General features: G+C 44.2%; 2 protein-coding genes across 2 annotated transcripts; both read right to left on the bottom strand.

The window, feature by feature from the left end:
• Nucleotides 1-6,021: 6,021 nt before the first annotated feature.
• On the bottom strand, nt 6,022-12,970 carry LOC132326541 (nucleoporin NUP42-like). The gene is made up of 7 exons (XM_059844890.1): nt 12,835-12,970; nt 11,258-11,510; nt 10,490-10,584; nt 10,095-10,171; nt 8,139-8,225; nt 6,944-7,028; nt 6,022-6,809 (listed from the first exon to the last, which is right to left on the bottom strand). The coding sequence occupies exons 1-7, from the start codon at nt 12,941-12,943 to the stop codon at nt 6,196-6,198; spliced, it is 1,320 nt and encodes a 439-aa protein (XP_059700873.1). The 5' UTR covers nt 12,944-12,970; the 3' UTR covers nt 6,022-6,195.
• Nucleotides 12,971-14,807: 1,837 nt separating this feature from the next.
• LOC132326533 (nucleoporin NUP42-like) lies at nt 14,808-20,285 on the bottom strand. Its single transcript, XM_059844877.1, has 5 exons — nt 19,910-20,285; nt 18,938-19,011; nt 18,364-18,450; nt 17,169-17,253; nt 14,808-17,035 (listed from the first exon to the last, which is right to left on the bottom strand). Exons 1-5 carry the CDS (start codon nt 19,959-19,961, stop codon nt 16,446-16,448), a joined length of 888 nt encoding a protein of 295 aa, XP_059700860.1. The 5' UTR covers nt 19,962-20,285; the 3' UTR covers nt 14,808-16,445.
• Between the last annotated feature and the right edge of the window lie 94 nt (nt 20,286-20,379).

The raw sequence follows: 20,379 nt of genomic DNA, 5'->3' as shown, positions 1-20,379 counted from the left end.
AAAAATAGGAGAAAGTTAATTTGATTGTTATCAGACACGATTAAGCAACTGTTTGCAGACAGACTACAGGGATTCCTGTGTGGAGGCCCAGAGGTGTCTCCCCCTTTCCTGGGTTTTACCCCTGATGGATGACAAAATGTGGTGCCCTCTCCATCCTCAGTGCACTGAAGGGGTGGGGGACTAGAGCACAAGCCAGAAGGAAAGTACATCACTGTATCAGTGTTCTTTGGGAAAAAAGAGACCTTTAGATGTGTTTCAGACAAGTGCTGGAGAAGCAGAAGCACTCTCCTGTCAGGGTCAGGGAGGAGCTTTAGCACCCCTGAGTTTCTAGATGTACTGCTCCTGAGAAGTGGCAGGCAGAGGCAGCTGTCAGGGAAGAACAGGCAGGAGGAGTTCACCAGTGGTTATAGAGCATGATCAAAGGCTAAGTGGGAATCATTTTGCTAGAAATGCCATGTGATAGGGAGTTTGAATATGTGAGAAAAGGGCACTGATGGGACAAAACCTTGAAACAGCACCAGCTGGAAAGGCAGGTCATGCTGGAGCTGTATCAGCACCCAGGGGGATGTCCAGCCCTGCCTGGGTGTTTGGACTGGCTTGGAGGTGTCTCCAGTCCTGAATACTGTGTCCTGATATCATGTGAGTTCCCACACAGGCTCAGGAAGAGGCAGAGACTTGTGGAGAGGAGGGGTTCCTGGTGGCCATTTCCCTCTGCAAAACCTGCACGGGGAGGCTGAGGAAGTCACTACTCCATGTGTGCAAATGCAGGGGACTTTGTGGGCAAGAGCTTGGGGGATTGGGAGGCACACGGGGCAGGGAGTAAAGAATTCAGTCTCCAGCAAGTCAGGTAGGTTAGATAGAGAGAGAGATGTCTGAAGCAGACTCCAGGCAGAAGGATCTGCAGTAAAATTTGAAAAGGCCTTATCTCAAGTCAGGCAGGTCTGCCTGCAGGCTGGGGCTCTCTTTTAGGCTCTGCCAAGCTCCTGGGGTGAAGTTCAAGCAGTGCTTCACTTTGCAAGGGCCTGTTGGCCCCCAGCCCATGGGAGCTCCTGAACAAGGCTATGGGAGAATGCTGAAGGCTCTCTTCTGCCCCAAAGAGTTCATGTAACCTGAATACAGAAGGTTCTTCTCCACCTCATCTATTGTCCATTTATCATACAGGAACAGTAAGTGATACCAGCCTTTTTTTTTTTTTCCATGCAACCCATGGTTATAAACTTTTATTTCAGTTTTATAGTCTTTTAGTTCTATTTAATCATTGTAGATACTTCAAGAGAAGCCATACTTGCAGAAGTAAACTGTAATAACAAAATTTCATGGGCTTATAAAGAGTGCTTTAATACTGAAGTGCATCACAAGCCAGAGATGCACAGATGCTCGTCAGAAAACCACCACAGCACTGGGTAGCCTTTTCTCTGTAGAAAACCTCTCAGAGATCAAAACTGTACCTCAGACTCCTCTTAAATGTGATGTGACATGGTTTTACATGCACACATGCAAATGGTGCTTGTTTGATTCACACAGGAGGGTTGGTTTATTTGGTATAATTAGAACTAATCTAGTTAGTTTGTAGGGCATATGCAATGGGAATATTTCATGTGACTTGCAAAGATAAGGCTCCATTGAAGAACAGAATGTTCTTCCTTGCTGTTGCCCAGAATGCATTTAGTTTGCTAAGAACTCACTGCCACAACAAAATAGAAATTCAGGTGGAACAGGATATAATTGCTGCAGGTACTTTAAAACCACCAGATTGCATTTCTGATGGCTGCCATGCAATTAGCAACGTAACAGACCTGCCTGCTGGAAGGGGAAAGGCAAAAAACTTGTTTCTTATGTCCCTCATGTACATGGTAAGAACAAATCCTACTGGCTGTGGAGGAACGACAAAGCAATCCTTGTACCTGAACAAAAATGTGCATCAGCCCACTGACATTTAAGTCTTGTTCTTCTTGCTCTTCTTCCCTCCATTTTAAGATCCAGCTTTGTTTTTTTTGCAAGCGAGTAAGTCCCACCAAGGAGCCTGTTGCATGATACTGAAAATTTGCAAGGGTGTTGGAGATTAAATAAGCATATTGCCTAAGGCTGAGCTGCTAAGAACAACTGTGGTTTTTTACTTAGCTATTCCTACCAGGAGAACCAGGCAATTGCAAGTGAGAGTTTCAAGGCAAGTGTAAGTTTCAAGACCAAGAGGCTTATTCACTCCCAGGTTCAGAGAGCTATCCTCCCTGTTTAAACTCAGTGGAGAGATGTTCCCTCTTTATGGCCAGCACCCTGAATCATTCCCAGGACAGGTGACAAATGCTCAGTGTTGCAACCCTGTCACTCTCTGTGAAAGTATTGATGTATTTTGGTTCAAAGGAACTTGTGCTGACTGCTACATCCCTGAGGACATGTGCTGTTAGTCCTGACAAGCTGGGACTTGGTTCTCGTGTTTTGGTTGGCTTGGCCAACCAAAAACTTAACAGAGGTGTAGAACAGGACTTTTCCAGGTGGGAAACTTCCTGTCTAAGACAAGTCTGTGAAAGTAGTGCAATATTCTGGTTACTAGAAAAGTCCTGTTTCCTCCTTCCTGAGAGGGCACCCTTTCAAAAACACAGTCATTGCATGTTGCAGCCTCTGCTTTCACCAAGCAGTAAACATTCAGCTCTCAAGTTCCCTCCTGAATTCTCATTTCCAATGGCTTTGCTTGCACTCTGAATCTCCTTCTATTCATCTTGCAGCTCTCTGGCAGTTGCAAGCTCAGAACTAAGCACAGAATTACTGTAGCTATGGGAGATTCCTACAGCTCAAACTACATTTTCCTGGTCTGAACCAGCATGGCTTCAGATCTCACTTACTGTCAGCACCTTTCTACTCTACAGTTTGCTCCCACTCTCTGAACACTAGTAGTCCAGACTTTTCCTTCAGCTTCCATTAGGCTTATATTGGGTCAAATATAATTAGATGGCTACTTAAATTGATATCAATTTAGACAAATTGTCTAAATAGAATTTGTGGCTTTTTTTCCTTCACTGTTGCTCAGGTAAATCTCTATCCTCTACATCAGGACATGGGAGGTGGACTAGAAACAAAAGCACTCACTCATAGATGTTTCTGATTAATCACTAACCTTAATTACAGTGAAATAAACCTCTGAAACCTCCCAAATGCTTGTATCAAATGCCTTACTAAAAGCCAGTTGATCTGTCTTTGCAATCTCCTCAAATTATTTGTAACTGTCAACAAATTGAGTACCTTTGCTCACTGAGGTATGTTTTTTCCTCAGTCTGCTAGCAAATCCCTGGTGTTCTGCCCCTTATCTGAGTGATATCACTTACCAAAACTGTAGCAAGTCCATTATCTGATTCTCTTACTGACCCGTACAGCAAATTATCTGGAGTCCCACTATGCTGCAGTGAGCTCACATTTCACAAATATTTTCTTACTTGTTTTCATCAGCTACTGCATGACATTCTTATTGATTTTCAACCATCCCTCATTTCGAGTACTTTTTAAATAGATTTCCACCATTTCAGTCTTATCAATCTCAATTCAGTGTTCCTGTATTAATAGGATTTTCATATTCCTTTCCCTCCCCAGGCGCATTTATGAAAGCTCTTCTTTCCTCAGCCTTCTGGTCGTTGTTAATTTATTGTTGTGGGTGCCCTTAGCTTGTTCTCTGGGGCTCAAATCCAGTCAGCTGATTATTTGCAGTCCATCTTCCCTCATTCAGTGTAAGACAACCATGGCACTTGCTGCTGCACATTCTGAAACTACGGAGCATGGGGATACTGTGATGTTTCAATTTTAAGACCTAATTGTTTGTAATGCTTTCTGAGGTTCACGGGTTTCTTTTCTTTTCCTTCTTAGATGCTAAATCCCATTTTGAGATCTGCCAATGCTGCTAGTATGTGAGGAAAAAGGGCAGAGAAAATTCCATTTGTTAGATGCTGGGTTGCTTCCTCAGCTGGGGCAGCAGAGAGTTTTTCTCCTGTGTACAGCCAGCCTCAAGTGCTGCTGTCTGGGGATTAATCCAGGATATCTTGAAAACCAAAACTTCATTCTTCAAATTAGTTGTTTGCACCACACTGCAGGAATTTCAGTGACTCATAAATCCTGTTATTTCAAAGTAAGGGAAGTACTTGAAAATATCACATGGAGCTTGAATGTTCCAGCCTATTTCACAGACCAAGATTTTCAGCGAATCAGGGGACATTACACATCTTTACTTGGACAATCTCCTCATGTTTCCTGGTCTAAATCAAAATACAGTAAGTGAATCTGTGAGTTTGCTGCCACCCTATATATGTTTTCAGATGCCAGACCACAATATTATCACTTTCTGGGGAGCAGCCATATACTAAACAAACAAAAACAGCTGCAAAAAGAAGTTGTTAAAAAAATTAAAGAATTGTAGCTAACAGAAGGTATTATTTAGCCTCCTTTGTGCTTGCAACCAACTTTGATATAAAGGATACCAAAAGCAGAAAAGGACAAACAAGAAAAAAAAAAAAAGAAACACAGACCAAATATTGGGATAGATTTAGTCTAATAAATTGTTGCCTATTTTCTGCAGTTTAGTGAGCCCCCTAGAGTAATATTATTCCCTTCTGTTCTGTCCTATCCTTATCCCTACTTCTGCAGCCAAACACCCAGCTTGCCTTTTGCCAGGCAAGTCATATCACACTGCTCCCTGCCATCTTTTCAGAAGCCCATTTGTGAAAACACCAAATCCTAGTACCTCTGTAACAGTAATTTTTAAAAAACTTTTAAGGGTGAGGAGAGGATTTTAAAAACCACATTTGGCCAAACTTTTTTATTTCTTGTCATCAGAATTAGGGATATCTCACCTAATCTTTGTTTATTAATGGCAATGTGACCTAACACTTAAAAACTCCCTTCTTCCTCTAGGTCTTCCTGTGTTAGAAGGATGCTTGAGAACATCAAGCCAATACTGTTTGGGTGTGTGCAGGAGAATACCCAGATTTTTATGGCTTTTTTATTTTTTTTTAAGCAAAATACTTCCATTTAAAACAGCACATGCTCACTTTAAGCCTGGGAAGCTCCTAGAGCAGTTTAGCAGTAACAGGCTGCTGAGATATGTAACACCTGCAATTTCTGCTACATCTGCACTGAGCACACACTGAGGAACCTGGATCTCCATGAAGGCTGCAGAGTGTCTACCCCAGCCTACCATTCTGGATGTTGTTCCAGTCATTCCCACTGTTTCAGCAAGCCAGTCTCTGCTGGACCTGTGGTCAGATACACCACACAGGTGAAGTTTCATGTAGGACCATGAAGTCCATACTGAGAACTGAAATGTTGTCTACAAGTGTTAAAGAAACCACTGATTTAGTCATGTGTATCTTGAAGTAAACTTCTGCTTTCCTCTTAAAGATGAGGTCTGGTAATTATAGACTACTAAGGGGAGGGCCTGGTCAAGAGCAAATGTTCTCCTTCCCTGAGTCTAGGGTATCCTCTGGAAGACTCTTGACTCCTGCTTTAGAGCATCTTGGCAACAAAACTGATCCCTTACCATCATGACTTCAGGAGAGGTAACGTTAGTATATTCACCCATCAAGTTTTGAGAACCTGACATCATTCACAGAAAGACAGTTTTGCTATTGCTTGCAAAGTTTCACCTAAGAGGCACCCAAAAAACAACCCACAAGCTCTTCTGCAGGATGAATGCTTTCAGGGGGGGATATGACATTCCTGCAGGCTTGGTGACCTCAGGAAAAACTAATAAGCAACAGCTGAATTGTGTCAACTGGCACAGAACTGGCTCCCAGGGGACAGAAAAGTGTAGTGTGGCACAGACCACACAGGAGCCATCCATTTCTCTTAACACAGTCCTCCAACACTGCACAAACCTCTGAAGAGGCATAAGAAAAGGCTGTCCAACAACAAGCATTGGTACTGCAGGTGTCTTTCTAGGGTTCCATTCACATTAGGTTGTGAATACTTGACTGAAGCACTGTTTCTTTTGACACAACCATTTTATAAACAGCGTTGCCCCAGAATATCACAGGACAAAAATTAGAAGGAAATATTCCATTTTATTTTCAACAGTTCAGTTCAGATGTAAAAAGCCTGTCCCAAAATAACCAAGAAATTATAAAATACAAAGTCCACATGTTTATACTTATAATTTTATTCCTGCAGGAGACTTGAGAGATGAAACAAAAGTTACAAGTAGCATTTTATTAAATTTCAAAACATGTTACTTCTGAATAAACTTAAAAGGTCGAAAGCATTTAGAAGTTCTAATGGTGGTGGCTTCAGAGGTATCTTTCCAATTGTGAACTCCTTTGCTTCAAACTGTTGCCACTCTTCAGCTGACAGTTCGCTCTTGGGAGTGAATAACTTCTCTGAGGCAGGGCTGGAGTTGGTGACTGCAGCAGACGCTGAGGTGACAGGATGTGCAGAGGCACTGCTGCTCTGTCCAAATAAAGCACCGCTCGAGGGCGAGCCAGAAGGAGCTCCGGTGGCACCAAAGGCTCCAAAGGCTGCTGGAGTGGTGCCTGCAGAGTTCCCAGCAGAAGCACTGCCAAAGCCTGAGAAGGCAGAACTCCCAAAGCCAGCAGCCGTGGCAGCTGCTTTAAAGGAGAAGGAGGCTGCGGATGGAGCGGCCGCGCTGCCAAAGCCCACGGACTGGGCTGTGCTAGGGGAGGATGCTGTCCCAAATGCAGGAGGATTTGCAGCAGCAGAAGAGCTCCCAGCAGCAGGGCTGCTCCCAGATGATGTGGAACTGATGAGGCTGGAACTGGCTTTAAAGGAGAAACTGCTGGCACTGGTACTGCTGCTGCTACTGCTCACAGGAAAGCCTGCAAGCAGAGAATGGACAAAAAATATTAGCATTCATATCCCCAGGGATGCTAAACTCCTGCTGTATTTCAAAGATGCAGCAGCAAACTACAGAAAATGTGTAAATGTTTTGGTTCTTAGAACAGGAACTTACTTGACAGCCCAAAGCCTGAGGTTTGCTGTCCTCCCATTCCAAAGGCAGGTGCTGCTTGAGTGCCCATGGCCTTGAAAGCAGAGAGCTGAAAAAATTCCAGAGACATACATGGAAATGAGATTCCAAAACAGGCAACTCTCTCTCAGTAACTAGCTGAAACAAACCAGAGCTGCCCAGTCCTACTGAACCCAACTCCAACCATGCTGGACAGTGATCACTGCTCACAACTTCCCGTTCTTGCAGTGCTTTACGTACTCTAAGGCCATACCTGCTCTTCTCTGTAAAACCCTCTAGAAATGCAAATCTGTTACAATGGATTGATTTTTGCCTGTCAGTCAATGACCTGATCCCCTCTGGGAGCTCTCATTCTCATCTCTTACTGTTCCAGGTTGTGCTCCAGGACTGTATTTAGGGCACAGCTTTGACTCACCCTCTTCAGCTCTCTGTCCTCAGCACATCTGTGTCTGTGGTAAAGCCCAAATCCTGCTTGTCCACCTTCAGCACTGAACAGACCAAGGGCTGGGATCACATTACTCAACCTTCCCTGCACTTCATGCAGGCTGCACTCAAACAGAGCCACTTCCTCTGCCTCCTTGATTATTTCATATGGGCTTGAACTCAGGCATTTGCTGCTAAAAAATCATCTCCATTCAGAAGTGTTTGTCTCCTTCCCAGGACCAATGACTCCTTCTGTCTTCAAACGGTATGCAAAGGGCTTCTCTCCCACCTATCCCTCAATCCTGACTTTGGCCAAATGCTCCATTTATCCTAAGGAGTCCTGGAGAGCAATTCCAGTCCAGTCTGCTGATCCTCTCTTGGAAGAGTCAACATCAGCACATGGGAAAAAAAGCTGTGCTGGGGATTGGCCTCTTCCTGGTCATGTACACATCCAGATCCCTGACTTAAGCTCTGGTTGTTTTCATGTGGCTTGCAATGAGTGTTCCAAAGCTGGGATCCAGCTGCTGCCTTGCTAACATGGAACCATCCCTATGCATGTTTTTCCCCAGTTAACTGAAAAGGTTTATAATAGTATCTGGGATTCACTGATTCCAGGAGTCCAGAGAATAAGCCCAGGTTGCACATCACAATTGCCACATCTCAGAAGTCTTTTTAGCCATAATAAACATCTGTGTAAATGACTTCATTAAAAAATGACATCAAGCACAGAGACATGTTGCCATATGTGAACACTTACCAAAGATGCTTTAGTTGATGTATTTAAAGCTTTCAACTGAAGTAACCGATTTTTCCATTGTAGTGCTAACTTTTGGACAGCATCTATCTGAAAAGAGGTAAATAAAAGCATGGTTTTATTACTGAAGACTTAAAAAAGTCATCTGGCAACTGAAGGGAAAAAAAAGATATCTAGAATTAGAAAAGCAATTTCATTAACCCAATAAAATATTTTCTTTCCTTCAACGTGAGGAGCGGATGTCTTTGTTTTTAACAGAGAATTCCTTTAAACTCTCTTACTATTGTCCTTAAATCAACCCTTTTACTTTACATCAGAGTAATGCTCAAACAATTTCTGGGGCTTTTCAAATACAAATTCTATTTTTTTCTGAATTAGATGCTTGGGGAAAAAAATGACACAAAACAAGAGATGTAAGTTTTATATATATGAGAACAGACTCTTCAGTCTGGCCTTTCCACTTATGCACTCACTCACTAAGCTGAAGTCCTAAGATTTACCTTAGCTTCTTCCTCGTTTTCAGAAAAAAACCCACCCACTTTCAAAACACTGTAATTCAGAACAGTTCAATTGTATCATCCTAAAATAGTTACTTTTGATGAAATTAATTTCCTTAATTTAAATCAACCCCTTAGTGTGATCCATCAGATAACTGCACAGAACAGTACAGCAATAAATAGTATCTGTGTCTTGAAAACTGTGATTTAGTATTAAGCAAAAACCTAAAAAGTATTCAAACAATCTTTCAGGAATTTCAAACCTGAATTTCCTATATTTATACTTATATTTAGCAACACACCTAATTTGATGCCTGGCCTATTTGAATTTTCCCTAAAACCTAAACAAGTAAAACACTTAGTGACACAAATGCCTGCAAAAAGTGAATGAGTAATCTTTTTGTAGACAAATTCCTTCATTTTTCAAAAGAGTCTTACGCCACAAACATCAATAATTCTTTTGTGTCTAGTCACATGCTGGAAGATCATGTTGCTTGGTATCTGCTCCTGTACAAGAAACTGGAAAATTCAGATTTTGACCCAGTTTAAGAATAGAAACATGGAAAAGACATGCTGTACTTAAACATCTTGTAAGAGAAGTGTATCATACAGTTACCATCTATACACTGAGAGTTAGGAAAACTTGCATTTACTGCTTTGATGAGATCATGATATATTTATTTATTGTTTATTTAAATAGCTATGGAGAGCAGATTGTTTATTATTTGTAATTTATTATTATTTTTGTTTATTATTTTAATTGAAATTTAAAAAAATATTTTGTGTCTCCTGTCTCTAAAAATGCAATTCGGGTAAATCTAAACCTATGAAGCAAGAGTGGTGACAAGAGCAATTCCTTCTGTAACACAGAACCAAGAAGAGGAAAGAGTGCAATGTAGTTTGAATTAATCTGTACTTGCATCTGTCCAACAGCCTAATTTCTTTCTTGGCACAACACTAAACTCTGTTAGCTTCCTTGGTATTGACAGGACTAGAAGGAAGGAATGATATATACACACTGAGAGATGTTTTAGATAAAACATATGCCTTAATTCCAAATGAGCATACACATATCTGTTTCTAGAAAATAAGTATCTGCTATTTTCATCATTAATTTCCTGCAACAAAGGTATGTAAAAGAACAAGTTCAAATTCTACTTAAAGCACCAAATAACCACCTATAACAATCAAATTGCCTAATAGTGTATAAGGCATTAAACTTCTGAGACAGGATTCAAGTAACTTCTACAAATAACACTCAGGAGCAGGGACAAGATTCAGTCAAGGAGTGTCTAGCAGATATTTTTGCATTCGCTTTGATGCACAGAAATTGAAAAATATTTTGGCATTCTGATAATTTCCTAGTGTTGGAGATAAATGAATCAAGAGTTGCCACCTGAAGAACAGTAACAAGTCCTTCCTCAAGAGTGTCCACACCAGCCAACATTTTAAAAATACTTACATAATTCCCAATGATATTGTTTGCTCTGCTGTCATAATACTCTAGTCGCAGCTCTTCTGGTGAGACATCTGAAAAGCCTGCAAGGACAGGAAGAGTCAAAAACCTCCAAGAAAACAGACTGATACTTCCAACTGCCCTCTACAGTTAAGAGGACATGGATCTTGATACATTGACTCTCTTAAGAGAGCTATAGTCAGAGACAAAAAAAAAGATTCATTACAGAGTGTCAGAGGTGTGAATGTCCAAACTGAATCTGCCTTCCACTGATATTCCTTTCTGTTGTATCACAAGGCAAATCACCACCTTGTAAATGGTTGCTCAGAGGTACAACAATGTTGCAAGTCACAGAAACATCCTCAACAGCAGCAATACACAACACTGAAAACATTACCTACCTGAAACATTTGGTTTCTCTTTCATTGGTGAGTAACATGAAAATATCCACTGTCCCGAAGATTCCCAAATTTCCATGTCTTTCACTACACATTCACTAACAAACAAAACAAAATCACAGATGAAGGTGAAATTGCTTGGTCAAACCAAAAACGCCGGTAACAGCCAATTCAAACAATTGGTTTGAATCCAAATTTAGAGTCAAAAACCTGCTACCATGAAAACCAAGTGTTTTCTTAATGTAATCTTAAAAAAAGTAATGGAGAGTGTTTCCAAAACCTTGCTTCTTTGGGAAATCTGTTGCTTCTCAGCACCTGCCCTGCAAGCTGCTGGCCACTTGTAACTGTAACATACACCTCTGTGAAACCAGTAGTTTTGCTGTTGGCAGAAAGATTCATTGTCTTACGGGACAAAAAACCAAGTAAAATAATTAATTTTCTTAAAGGGGCTCTGATTTCTTATTTTCAAGCACTGAAATCTGTTTCTTTCCTTATCCTCCTGATCAAAACTTAAATACCACACCATCTTATTAATATCACAGTTGACTGTCTGCCCAGCCCAGGTGCCAAACAAGGATCACTTCCTCCCCATGCCAGCATCATTCCAGAGAACCAAATGAAGTGATGTTCTCTGTTTCTTCCCATTTATCAGCTCTCTACTCCCAAATCTCAAAAAAAGAGAATCCTGTCCTCTGCATTATCTCTAGGAAGTCAGTGAGCTTTCAACCTGCTCATTCTAAATGCTTCCAGTAAGACAGGACTGTAACTTACAGAAGTCTCTCCTCTTCATCTTTAGAGCCATCAGGAACACTCTGACTGTTGGCTAAGGCAGAGAACCTGTTCTGTGAAAAGTCTGCATTTCTGCTGCTGCCTCCTGAGGATCCAAAGTCAGAGGAGCCAAAGAAACCTCTTCCGTGATCTCTGCTGCCACCCCATGTATCAGACTTGAAGGAAGACGGCTGGATAACATTACTGTATCTCTGGTTAGAGGTACCCCATCCTCCTCCTCCTCTTCCGCTAGTAACTGCCAGTTAAACAAACAAAAAAGCAAACAACAGACATTTTAAATCATTAAGATATGAATCAACATCAGCAAAAACTGTAAGTATAACTAGTCTTACAGTGACAATAAACAGTTTGAAATTAAAACACAGTTTTTTCCTAATAAGTTAACCTCATTATTAAGTCAGCTTAACTAGTGAGTTACCCAGGGTAGTTCTCAAGTCCTGCTTCTCAAACGGAACAGTTTGGGTTGGAAAGCTCCTTTAAAAGTCAACTAGTTCGATCTCCCCCATGCCTTAATGAGCAGAGACACCTTCAACTACATCACCGTGCCAACAACAACTCGAGGCACTGCAGAAAGACACTGGCTCAGTTTTCCTAGGTTGTTTCATGAAGTAACTACCCAGCAGAAAAAGATTAAATTGGACGCACCATAAGTTTATGTTAGGAGCTCCTGCCTCCATAGCTACAGCAGGGGCTCTGCTCCAGCACAGGGAGCTCCTGAGTTTCATTTGGACACCTCGGACACACCTCTGTGTATTGTTACAGGCAAACCCTGACCCTCCTTCCAGCAGGAATAAGACAAGTGGCTGTAGTGAGTTCCTGCCATGCCATCACTGCAGCCCTCAGCTCTCTGTTGTGCCCCTTTCCTCCCAAAGCTCCCAAACACCCAGCGCAGATGAGAATGGAAACAGCCTTCACTGGGTACAACACACAGCTGCTGGAAACTTGCTTGCTGCTCATGAGAACAGTTTTCCAAGCCGTTCTCCCACTGCTTTGCGACACATCCAGCAGCCACAAAGTCACCAGATCAATTAAGTTGGAAAAGAGCTCTGAGACCATCGCGTTCAACCTATGACCAAACAGCACCTTGTCAACTAGACCATGGCACAAGTGCCACACCCAGTCACCTCCAGGGACAGTGACAGCACCACTGCCCTGAGCAGTCCATTCCAATGTTTCGTCACCCTTTCTGTGAATGCCCAACCCAAACCTCCCGTGCTGCAGCTTACGGCTGTGTCTCCTGGTTGCCTGGAAGAAGAGACCGACCTCTCCCTGCCCACAGCCTCCTTTCAGGCACTTGTAGAAAGCGCTAAGCCGCCCCCGAGTCTCCTTTTCTCCAGGCTAAACAGCCCCAGCACCCTCGGCCGCTCCTCACAGGACCTGTGCTCCAGGCCCTTTGTCAGAGCTCAGCTCGGCGAGTGCCGAGCCAGAGGCAGCCGCCCACACCCGCCCGGCCCGCTCTGCTCCGGAGCTCCCGCCGGCAGCGGCCGCACGGAGCGCCCGGGACGGGCAGCCCCGCCTCCAGCCCGCCCTCCCGCCCCGTCCCGGCGCGGAGCGGGTACCGTGGGCCGGGGGCGGCCCGGGGCGGCCCGCGGCGCCGCGGGGGTGCTCGTTCCAGCAGCGGTCCCCGAAGCGGCAGTAGCCGCGCAGGAAGAACTGGCAGACGCCCATGGCCGCCCCGCCGTCGCGCGGCTCTGACGCGACGGGCGCGCGCCGGGCTGGGCTCGGCCCCGGGCGGGGCCGGCGGGAGGTGGGAATGGGCCGGCACGCGCGTCCCGTCCAAGCTAGGGACAGCGCAGTAACAAGCTGCTGATAAAGCCAAATACGGATTTGATTTGTGCCGTGCAAACCTGCAGTCACGGACACAGTAAAATAGCCGCCCCTCGGCTGTGACCGCCCCTGTCCCACATAAGTTCTTCTCCACACAGCCTCCGCGGTAAAACGCTTCTGTGCTGTGTCTTTACGGGGAGACCAAGGGATGTATAGCTCATGGCTACAGAATCAGCAGGGTCGGAAGAGACCTTTAGGATCCTCCAGTCCAACCACCAACCCATCCCTACCACTGTAATACACTGAACCACATCACCCAGCAGATCCAGGTGCCTCTTAAACACCCCCAGGTATGGTGATGTTTGCCAAAATTTGATTACTTACCCAGTGTTAAGCCAATAATTACGCATTTGAAAGACTTTTTATTTCAGAGTTGCACAAGCCCGGGTGCTAGATGGAATTCCACAAATCAAGCACACCAACTATCAAAACTTTTTTCTATTTATACATTTTAGGAAACAAAGGAATTAGCATTCATTGGCTACAAATTACACAGTTCTCTTACTAATTCGTATTCTATCTTCTATTGGTTAATTATTCTCTCACTTCTCATGTCAATTAGTCCACACACTCAGTCTTTCTGTTCTTGTGGGCCCATGGGTTTTTTGGGTTGGTGGTCCATGAGCCAGTGGTCGCAGATCCCCCTGCTGGAATTACCCTTTACCCAGTCAGAGCTGGTTTCAGCACAGTTGCTGAGTTGTTTTTTTTTTATTTTCTTCCTTATCTTGGGGGTTCTGACAAATATTCTTGTGGCATGTAAATTCTGCATTCTTTGTGTCCACTATCAGGAAGGTAACTCCTTCTTCCCAAGCTTTGTTAACCTCACCCAGGTCTGAGATCACTGAAACATGTTCAGTCCTGAACCCTAACAAGGCAATTCTACCTACAAGTAATTTGTCTTTCTAACACATGAGCATCATTTAGAGCTTGCCAGCTGCTATCTCTTTCAGGGATTAAATCTCCCTTCTTGTTGATTAGGCTTGAAAGTATATAAAGATCAAACATCCTTTCTTAGGAAAATTGTACCACATATTCAACAGTGACTCCACCACCTCCCTGGGCAATCTATTCCAATGCCTGAACACCCTAACAGTGAAAAAATGTTTATTATCTAACCTGAATCTCCCCCATTTCAGGTTAAGGCCATTTTCTCTAGTCCTCTCACTGTAGGTACAGCATAGCTTGGAGATGTTGAGTTGTTGCTGTTTGAAGTGTATAAAAGTGGGTGGCTGGCACACAGAGGCTGTGCTGCATTTAGGGATTCACTACCCAGCACCCATGTGCACAGCCATGTAACAAAGATCTCTGTGTATCAGGTACAGCATCACCAGCCAGGCAAGGAAGGGATTGTCCCGCTTGGCTCTGTACTGGAAGGACATAAAGCTGGTAGAGAGCATCCAAAGGAGGGCAATGAAGATCAAGCTTCAGGAGCTTGAGGAGAAAATCTGTGAGGTGCATCTGAGGGCACTTGGTCTGTTCAGCCTGGAGATGAGACTGAGTTGCAGTCTACAACTTCTCAGGAAGTAGAGGGGCAGGCACTGATCTTTCCTATCCGCTGACCAGTGACAGGACCTGAGGGAATGGCCTGAAGTTGTGTTTGGGAGGTATAGGTTGGGTATTAGAAAAAGGTTCTTCACCCGGAGGCTGGTTGGGCACTGGAGAAAGCTCCCCAGGGAAATCATCACAGCACCAACTTGACAGAGCTCAGGCACATGGTGTGACTCTTGGGGATGGTCCTGTGCAAGGCCAGGAGTTGGACTGATGATCTTTGTGGGTTACTTCCAAGTCAGGATATTCTATGAACTCTATTCTGTGTGCAAATCTGTTTCTTGCACCCAGTAGAATCCATATTTGGGAGTTCTGGGTGTCCAGGTGGGATGGCCAAAAGCCTTGACTAGTCCATCTTGCTTCCTCTGGCAATGGAGAATTGGATGAGACAGGACTGCAGCACATACTGACCAGCTGATCATGGACCCCATCAAATCCTCTCCAGTCTCAAGGTGGTGAGCAACTCAAAGGTGTAATGCTACAGAGAGACTCAAGTAAATGCAAAAAAGGGAATAGAATTCTTGGATTGGTTGGTGTACCAGTGTTCCTCTTTCAAATGGTGTATGTTTATCACTGTAACCAGTCAGGGGGACTAGGATCATGTAACTACTGAAGGTCTGGACCTAAGGGTAAAGGAATTGTGTAACTTGAATGTTATTAAATTACCATGATGGGAACATGCCAATCCACAATTCTTCCCTGTAGTGTCTAGGATGCATCCCCAAAAGCTGGGAAGTGTTTAGGGGAGAATCAGTGACTAAAGATAAAATGAAGAGATATTGTCATCACTAGTGGCCACTTTATCAATTGGAGTATGGGGAAAATGTGTCATTGCAGATTAATATTATTTTACAGTGGATGTTGGAAAAGGGGATGAGGTTTTATGTGCAAATGTTAGTTCCCTTCATTCCACACCTCTAAAACAGCAGGGTGGAGATGGATAAAGAGGATACAACTCAAAATATAGAGCACAGACAAGCAGTGGGGTCAAAGCATCAGCCATTTTTTCCTGGACATGTTCCTTGTACTATGTCTGATTTTTTGAATTGGAAATGATCTGTTGGTTCATAATGAGAGAATCCTGAAGGAATGTATCAGCTTTTGGAAACTACCATGCTGACTCATAGCCCTAATTGGTGGGATATGTAGGCTATACTGAACCCCTTTTTAATGTGGATGAGAAGAGAATGGTATTAGAGAAGACAAGGATTGGCAGGGGTTGTGGGCTCTGAAATGGCCCCTCCTTTTGACCTGAATCCATGTGCCATTTATGGACAGGAAGGGTCAACTTAAAGATGTAAACAACTTAAGATGTAAATTAGTGAAGGGAACTGGAGGAAATTATAGAGGCATCCCTCACAGATCATCTAGTTTCAGTAAAGCTGAGGAATAAAACAACAGATTTCAGATAGACAGCAAAGGCACACATTCAGTATTAACTATCAGTAAAGGCTCACCAATAAATTTACAATACCAATTGTGTGGGCAATAGGGAAAAAAGCTTTTGTGGCCAGTCCTACATCCCATGGACTGTACATTTGGAGATAATACATTGATACAAGAGTAGGTTTTAAATATCTGATAGAAACATTCTTTCTTTTGACACCATATTTTTCATATAGTCTTTGTACATAATTTCACAGGACAGCATATAGAAGGAAGTGTTCTATTTTAGTTTCAATAGTTCATTTCTCAGATGTAAAAAGCCTGCCCAAAAATAAGGTTCAAAAGTTTATACTTCTGCATTTGTTTCTGCAGAAGAGAATTGAGAAAGGAAAAAAAAATTACCAACATTTTAGAATAAACTTAAAAGGTCGAAAGCATTTAAAAGTTCTAATGGTGGTGGCTTCAGAGGAATCTTTCCAATTGTGAACTCCTTTGCTTCAAACTGTTGCCACTCTTCAGCTGACAGTTCGCTCTTGGGAGTGAATAACTTCTCTGAGGCAGGGCTGGAGTTGGTGGCTGCAGCAGACGCTGAGGTGACAGGATGTGCAGAGGCACTGCTGCTCTGTCCAAATAAAGCGCCGCTCGAGGGCAAGCCAGAAGGAGCTCCGGTGGCACCAAAGGCTCCAAAGGCTGCTGGAGTGGTGCCTGCAGAGTTCCCAGCAGAAGCACTGCCAAAGCCTGAGAAGGCAGAACTCCCAAAGCCAGCAGCCGTGGCAGCTGCTTTAAAGGAGAAGGAGGCTGCGGATGGAGCGGCCGCGCTGCCAAAGCCCACGGACTGGGCTGTGCTAGGGGAGGATGCTGTCCCAAATGCAGGAGGATTTGCAGCAGCAGAAGAGCTCCCAGCAGCAGGGCTGCTCCCAGATGATGTGGAACTGATGAGGCTGGAACTGGCTTTAAAGGAGAAACTACTGGTACTGCTGCTGCTGCTCACAGGAAAGCCTGCAAGCAGAGAATGGACAAAAAATATTAGAATTCATACTCCAGGGATACTAAACTCCTGCTGTATTTCAAAGATGCAGCAGCAAACTACAGAAAATGTGTAAATGTTTTGGTTCTTAGAACAGGAACTTACTTGACAGCCCAAAGCCTGAGGTTGGCTGTCCTCCCATTCCAAAGGCAGGTGCTGCTTGAGTGCCCATGGCCTTGAAAGCAGAGAGCTGAAAAATTTCCAGAGACATACATGGAAACGAGATTCCAAAGCAGGCAACTCTCTCTCAGTAACTAGCTGAAACAAACCAGAGCTGCCCAGTCCTACTGAACCCAACTCCAACCATGCTGGACAGTGATCACTGCTCACAACTTCCCGTTCTTGCACTGCTTTACGTGCTCTAAGGCCATACCTGCTCTTCTCTGTAAAACCCTCCAGAAATGCAAATCTGTTACAATGGATTGATTTTTGCCTGTCAGTCAATGACCTGATCCCCTCTGGGAGCTCTCATTCTCATCTCTTACTGTTCCAGGTTGTGCTCCAGGACTGTATTTAGGGCACAGCTTTGACTCACTCTCTTCAGCTCTCTGTCCTCAGCACATCTGTGTCTGTGGTAAAGCCCAAATCCTGCTTGTCCACCTTCAGCACTGAACAGACCAAGGGCTGGGATCACATTACTCAACCTTCCCTGCACTTCATGCAGGCTGCACTCAAACAGAGCCACTTCCTCTGCCTCCTTGATTATTTCATATGGGCTTGAACTCAGGCATTTGCTGCTGAAAAACCATCTCCATTCAGAAGTGTTTGTCTCCTTCCCAGGACCAATGACTCCTTCTGTCTTCAAATGGTATCCAAAGAGCTTCTCTCCCACCTATCCCTCAATCCTGACATTGGCCAAACACTCCATTTATCCTAAGGAGTCCTGGAGAGCAATTCCAGTCCAGTCTGCTGATCCTCTCTTGGAAGAGTCAACATCAGCACATGGGAAAAAAAGCTGTGCTGGGGATTGGCCTCTTCCTGGTCATGTACACATCCAGATCCCTGACTTAAGCTCTGGTTGTTTTCATGTGGCTTGCAATGAGAATGTTCCAAAGCTGGGATCCAGCTGCTGCCTTGCTAACATGGAACCATCCCTATGCATGTTTTTCCCCAGTTAACTGAAGGGGTTTATAATAGCATCTGGGATTCACTGATTCCAGGAGTCCAGAGAATAAGCCCAGGTTGCACATCACAACTGCCACATCTCAGAAGTCTTTTTAGCCATAATAAACATCTGTGTAAATTACTTCATTAAAAAATACCATCAAGCACAGATATGCTGCCATTTGTGAACACCTACCAAAGCTGCTTTTGCTACTGCATTTAAAGCTTTGAACTGATGTAGCAAATTTTCCCACTGTTCTGCTAACAGTTCAACAGCATCTATCTGAAAAGAGAGAGGAAAAATTGCATATTTTTATTATTGGGGAAGACTTTAAAAAAAAAAAAAAAAGAAAAATTGTCTGTCAACAAACAAAGATTTAGAATCAGAAAAGAAACTTCACTAATCCAACAGGCATTTTGCTTTCCTTCCATTTCAAGTTGAAAAGATGATTTTTTTTATTAATATAAGATTCCTTTAAATACTCTCACTGTTGCCCTTATATCAAATTTTTATGTCTTTACATAAAGAGTGGTATCTTATCAGACATTCTGAGCCAGAGAGCTCAGGCAAAAAGATGATGGTAGGGTAGACCATATGGACCAGCTGCAGAATTTTGGCATTCTCTTTGGTGTACAGGAATTGAAGGATATTTTGGAATTCTGATCATCTCCTAGAGTTGGGAGATAAGTCAAGAGTTGCCACCTGAAGATTGGTAACAAGTCTTATCCCACAGACTGTCCCCGTGAGTCATCATTTTTAAACTGCTTACACATTTCCCAATTATATTGTTTGCTGCCATAGTACTCCAGGTGCAGTTCTTCTGAAGGAAGACATCTGAAAAGCCTGCAAGGACAGGAAAAATCAAAAACTTCCAAGGAAACAGATTCATACTTCTAACCACCCTCCATAGTAACAAAGACAGGGGCTTTGGTACATTTCCTTGTCCTGAAACAGTTACAGTGGGAGACACGAAGGATTCATTAAAGAACTCCAGAGGTGTAAACAACCCAGATGAACTGGCAAACGCCGGCTCTTTGAGCAAGAATAAAAAGACAGGCAACCACAGCCTTCGGCTCGCCGTTTAGTCCCTCGCCTTCCAAAGCTGCCCAACACCGAAGCCGGTGAGAATGGAAACAACACGCAGCTGCCGCACGCTGCTCCTGGCAGCAGAGATGCCCGAGCTGGTTTCCCACGGCCCCGTGGCCCATCCCGCAGTCCTTAAGCTAAAGCTCAATCTGCGAAGGCCGAAACAGGCTGCCGCCGGCAGCCCCAACCGAGACCCGCACGGCAAGCTCTTCTCCGGGACTCCCGCCGGCAGCGGCCGCACGGAGTGCCCGAGGCGGGCACCGCGGCAGGTGCGGGAGCCGCCCGCATGCCCCGCGTCCCGCCGCGCTGGGGCACGGAGCGCGGGGATGCGGTGCCCGGAGCGCGGGGATGGCCCTGCCGGCGCCGGGCCCCGAGGCGGCCGGAGCCCCGCAGAGCCGGAGGAGGAGCGCGTTCGCCCCGCGCTGCCGCCGCCCAGGCGTGCCGGGGACTATTCTTCCCTGGGGACAAGGGCGCCGCGAGTTTAAAAGCGGATGAAAAACAGATAAAAGAGCCTGTCCAGTCTAAAAAGCACACAGTTCCCTCCAGAACTCCAGTAGTTCGGAATCAAGGAGTGGAGACACCAGGAACACCTTTCGTGGCCAGGAGAAATGAAAAGCCAAGGGAAAACAAAAAATGTAGCATGCCCTTCACTTACTGCTGAATAAAGAAGGGAGTTGAAGGAACCACAATGGAGGCCGTGAGTGCATCTAGTCCTGTCTGTACAGGCAGAGTTGTCAGATGAGGAAGGAAACGAGGAGCAAGTCTACAAAGAAGCACTGACTTTGAAAAACCAGGATTTACTTAGGAGAAGCTGGAGGAACTTCAGAACTAAAACTTCAGAACAAACATCCACAGCACGAGTGAGGTAGAGGCAGGCAAGCATCAAATTTTGAAGTTAACTCACTAGTCTCATAGAAACAGACCTGAAAAAATCAGCAAGTTAGAAGAGAGGTGACAAAACTATGATGCAGCTATGAATAAACTAGCACAGGAGCAGGATAGATGTCATTTGTACAGTTTTCCAGAACTGGGAAGAAGCACACAATGTCGATGATTCCCAGAGCTTGAGAGGCTGGACTTGGAGGCTGCATGAAGAAATTTACCATCATGTGGGCTGGAAGCATT

This window comes from Haemorhous mexicanus, chromosome 1 (assembly GCF_027477595.1).
Source record: "Haemorhous mexicanus isolate bHaeMex1 chromosome 1, bHaeMex1.pri, whole genome shotgun sequence".
NCBI classification, from domain to species: domain Eukaryota; kingdom Metazoa; phylum Chordata; class Aves; order Passeriformes; family Fringillidae; genus Haemorhous; species Haemorhous mexicanus.
The sequence above is the reverse complement of the archived record's forward strand: the minus strand, read 5'-3'. Positions and strand labels throughout refer to the sequence as shown.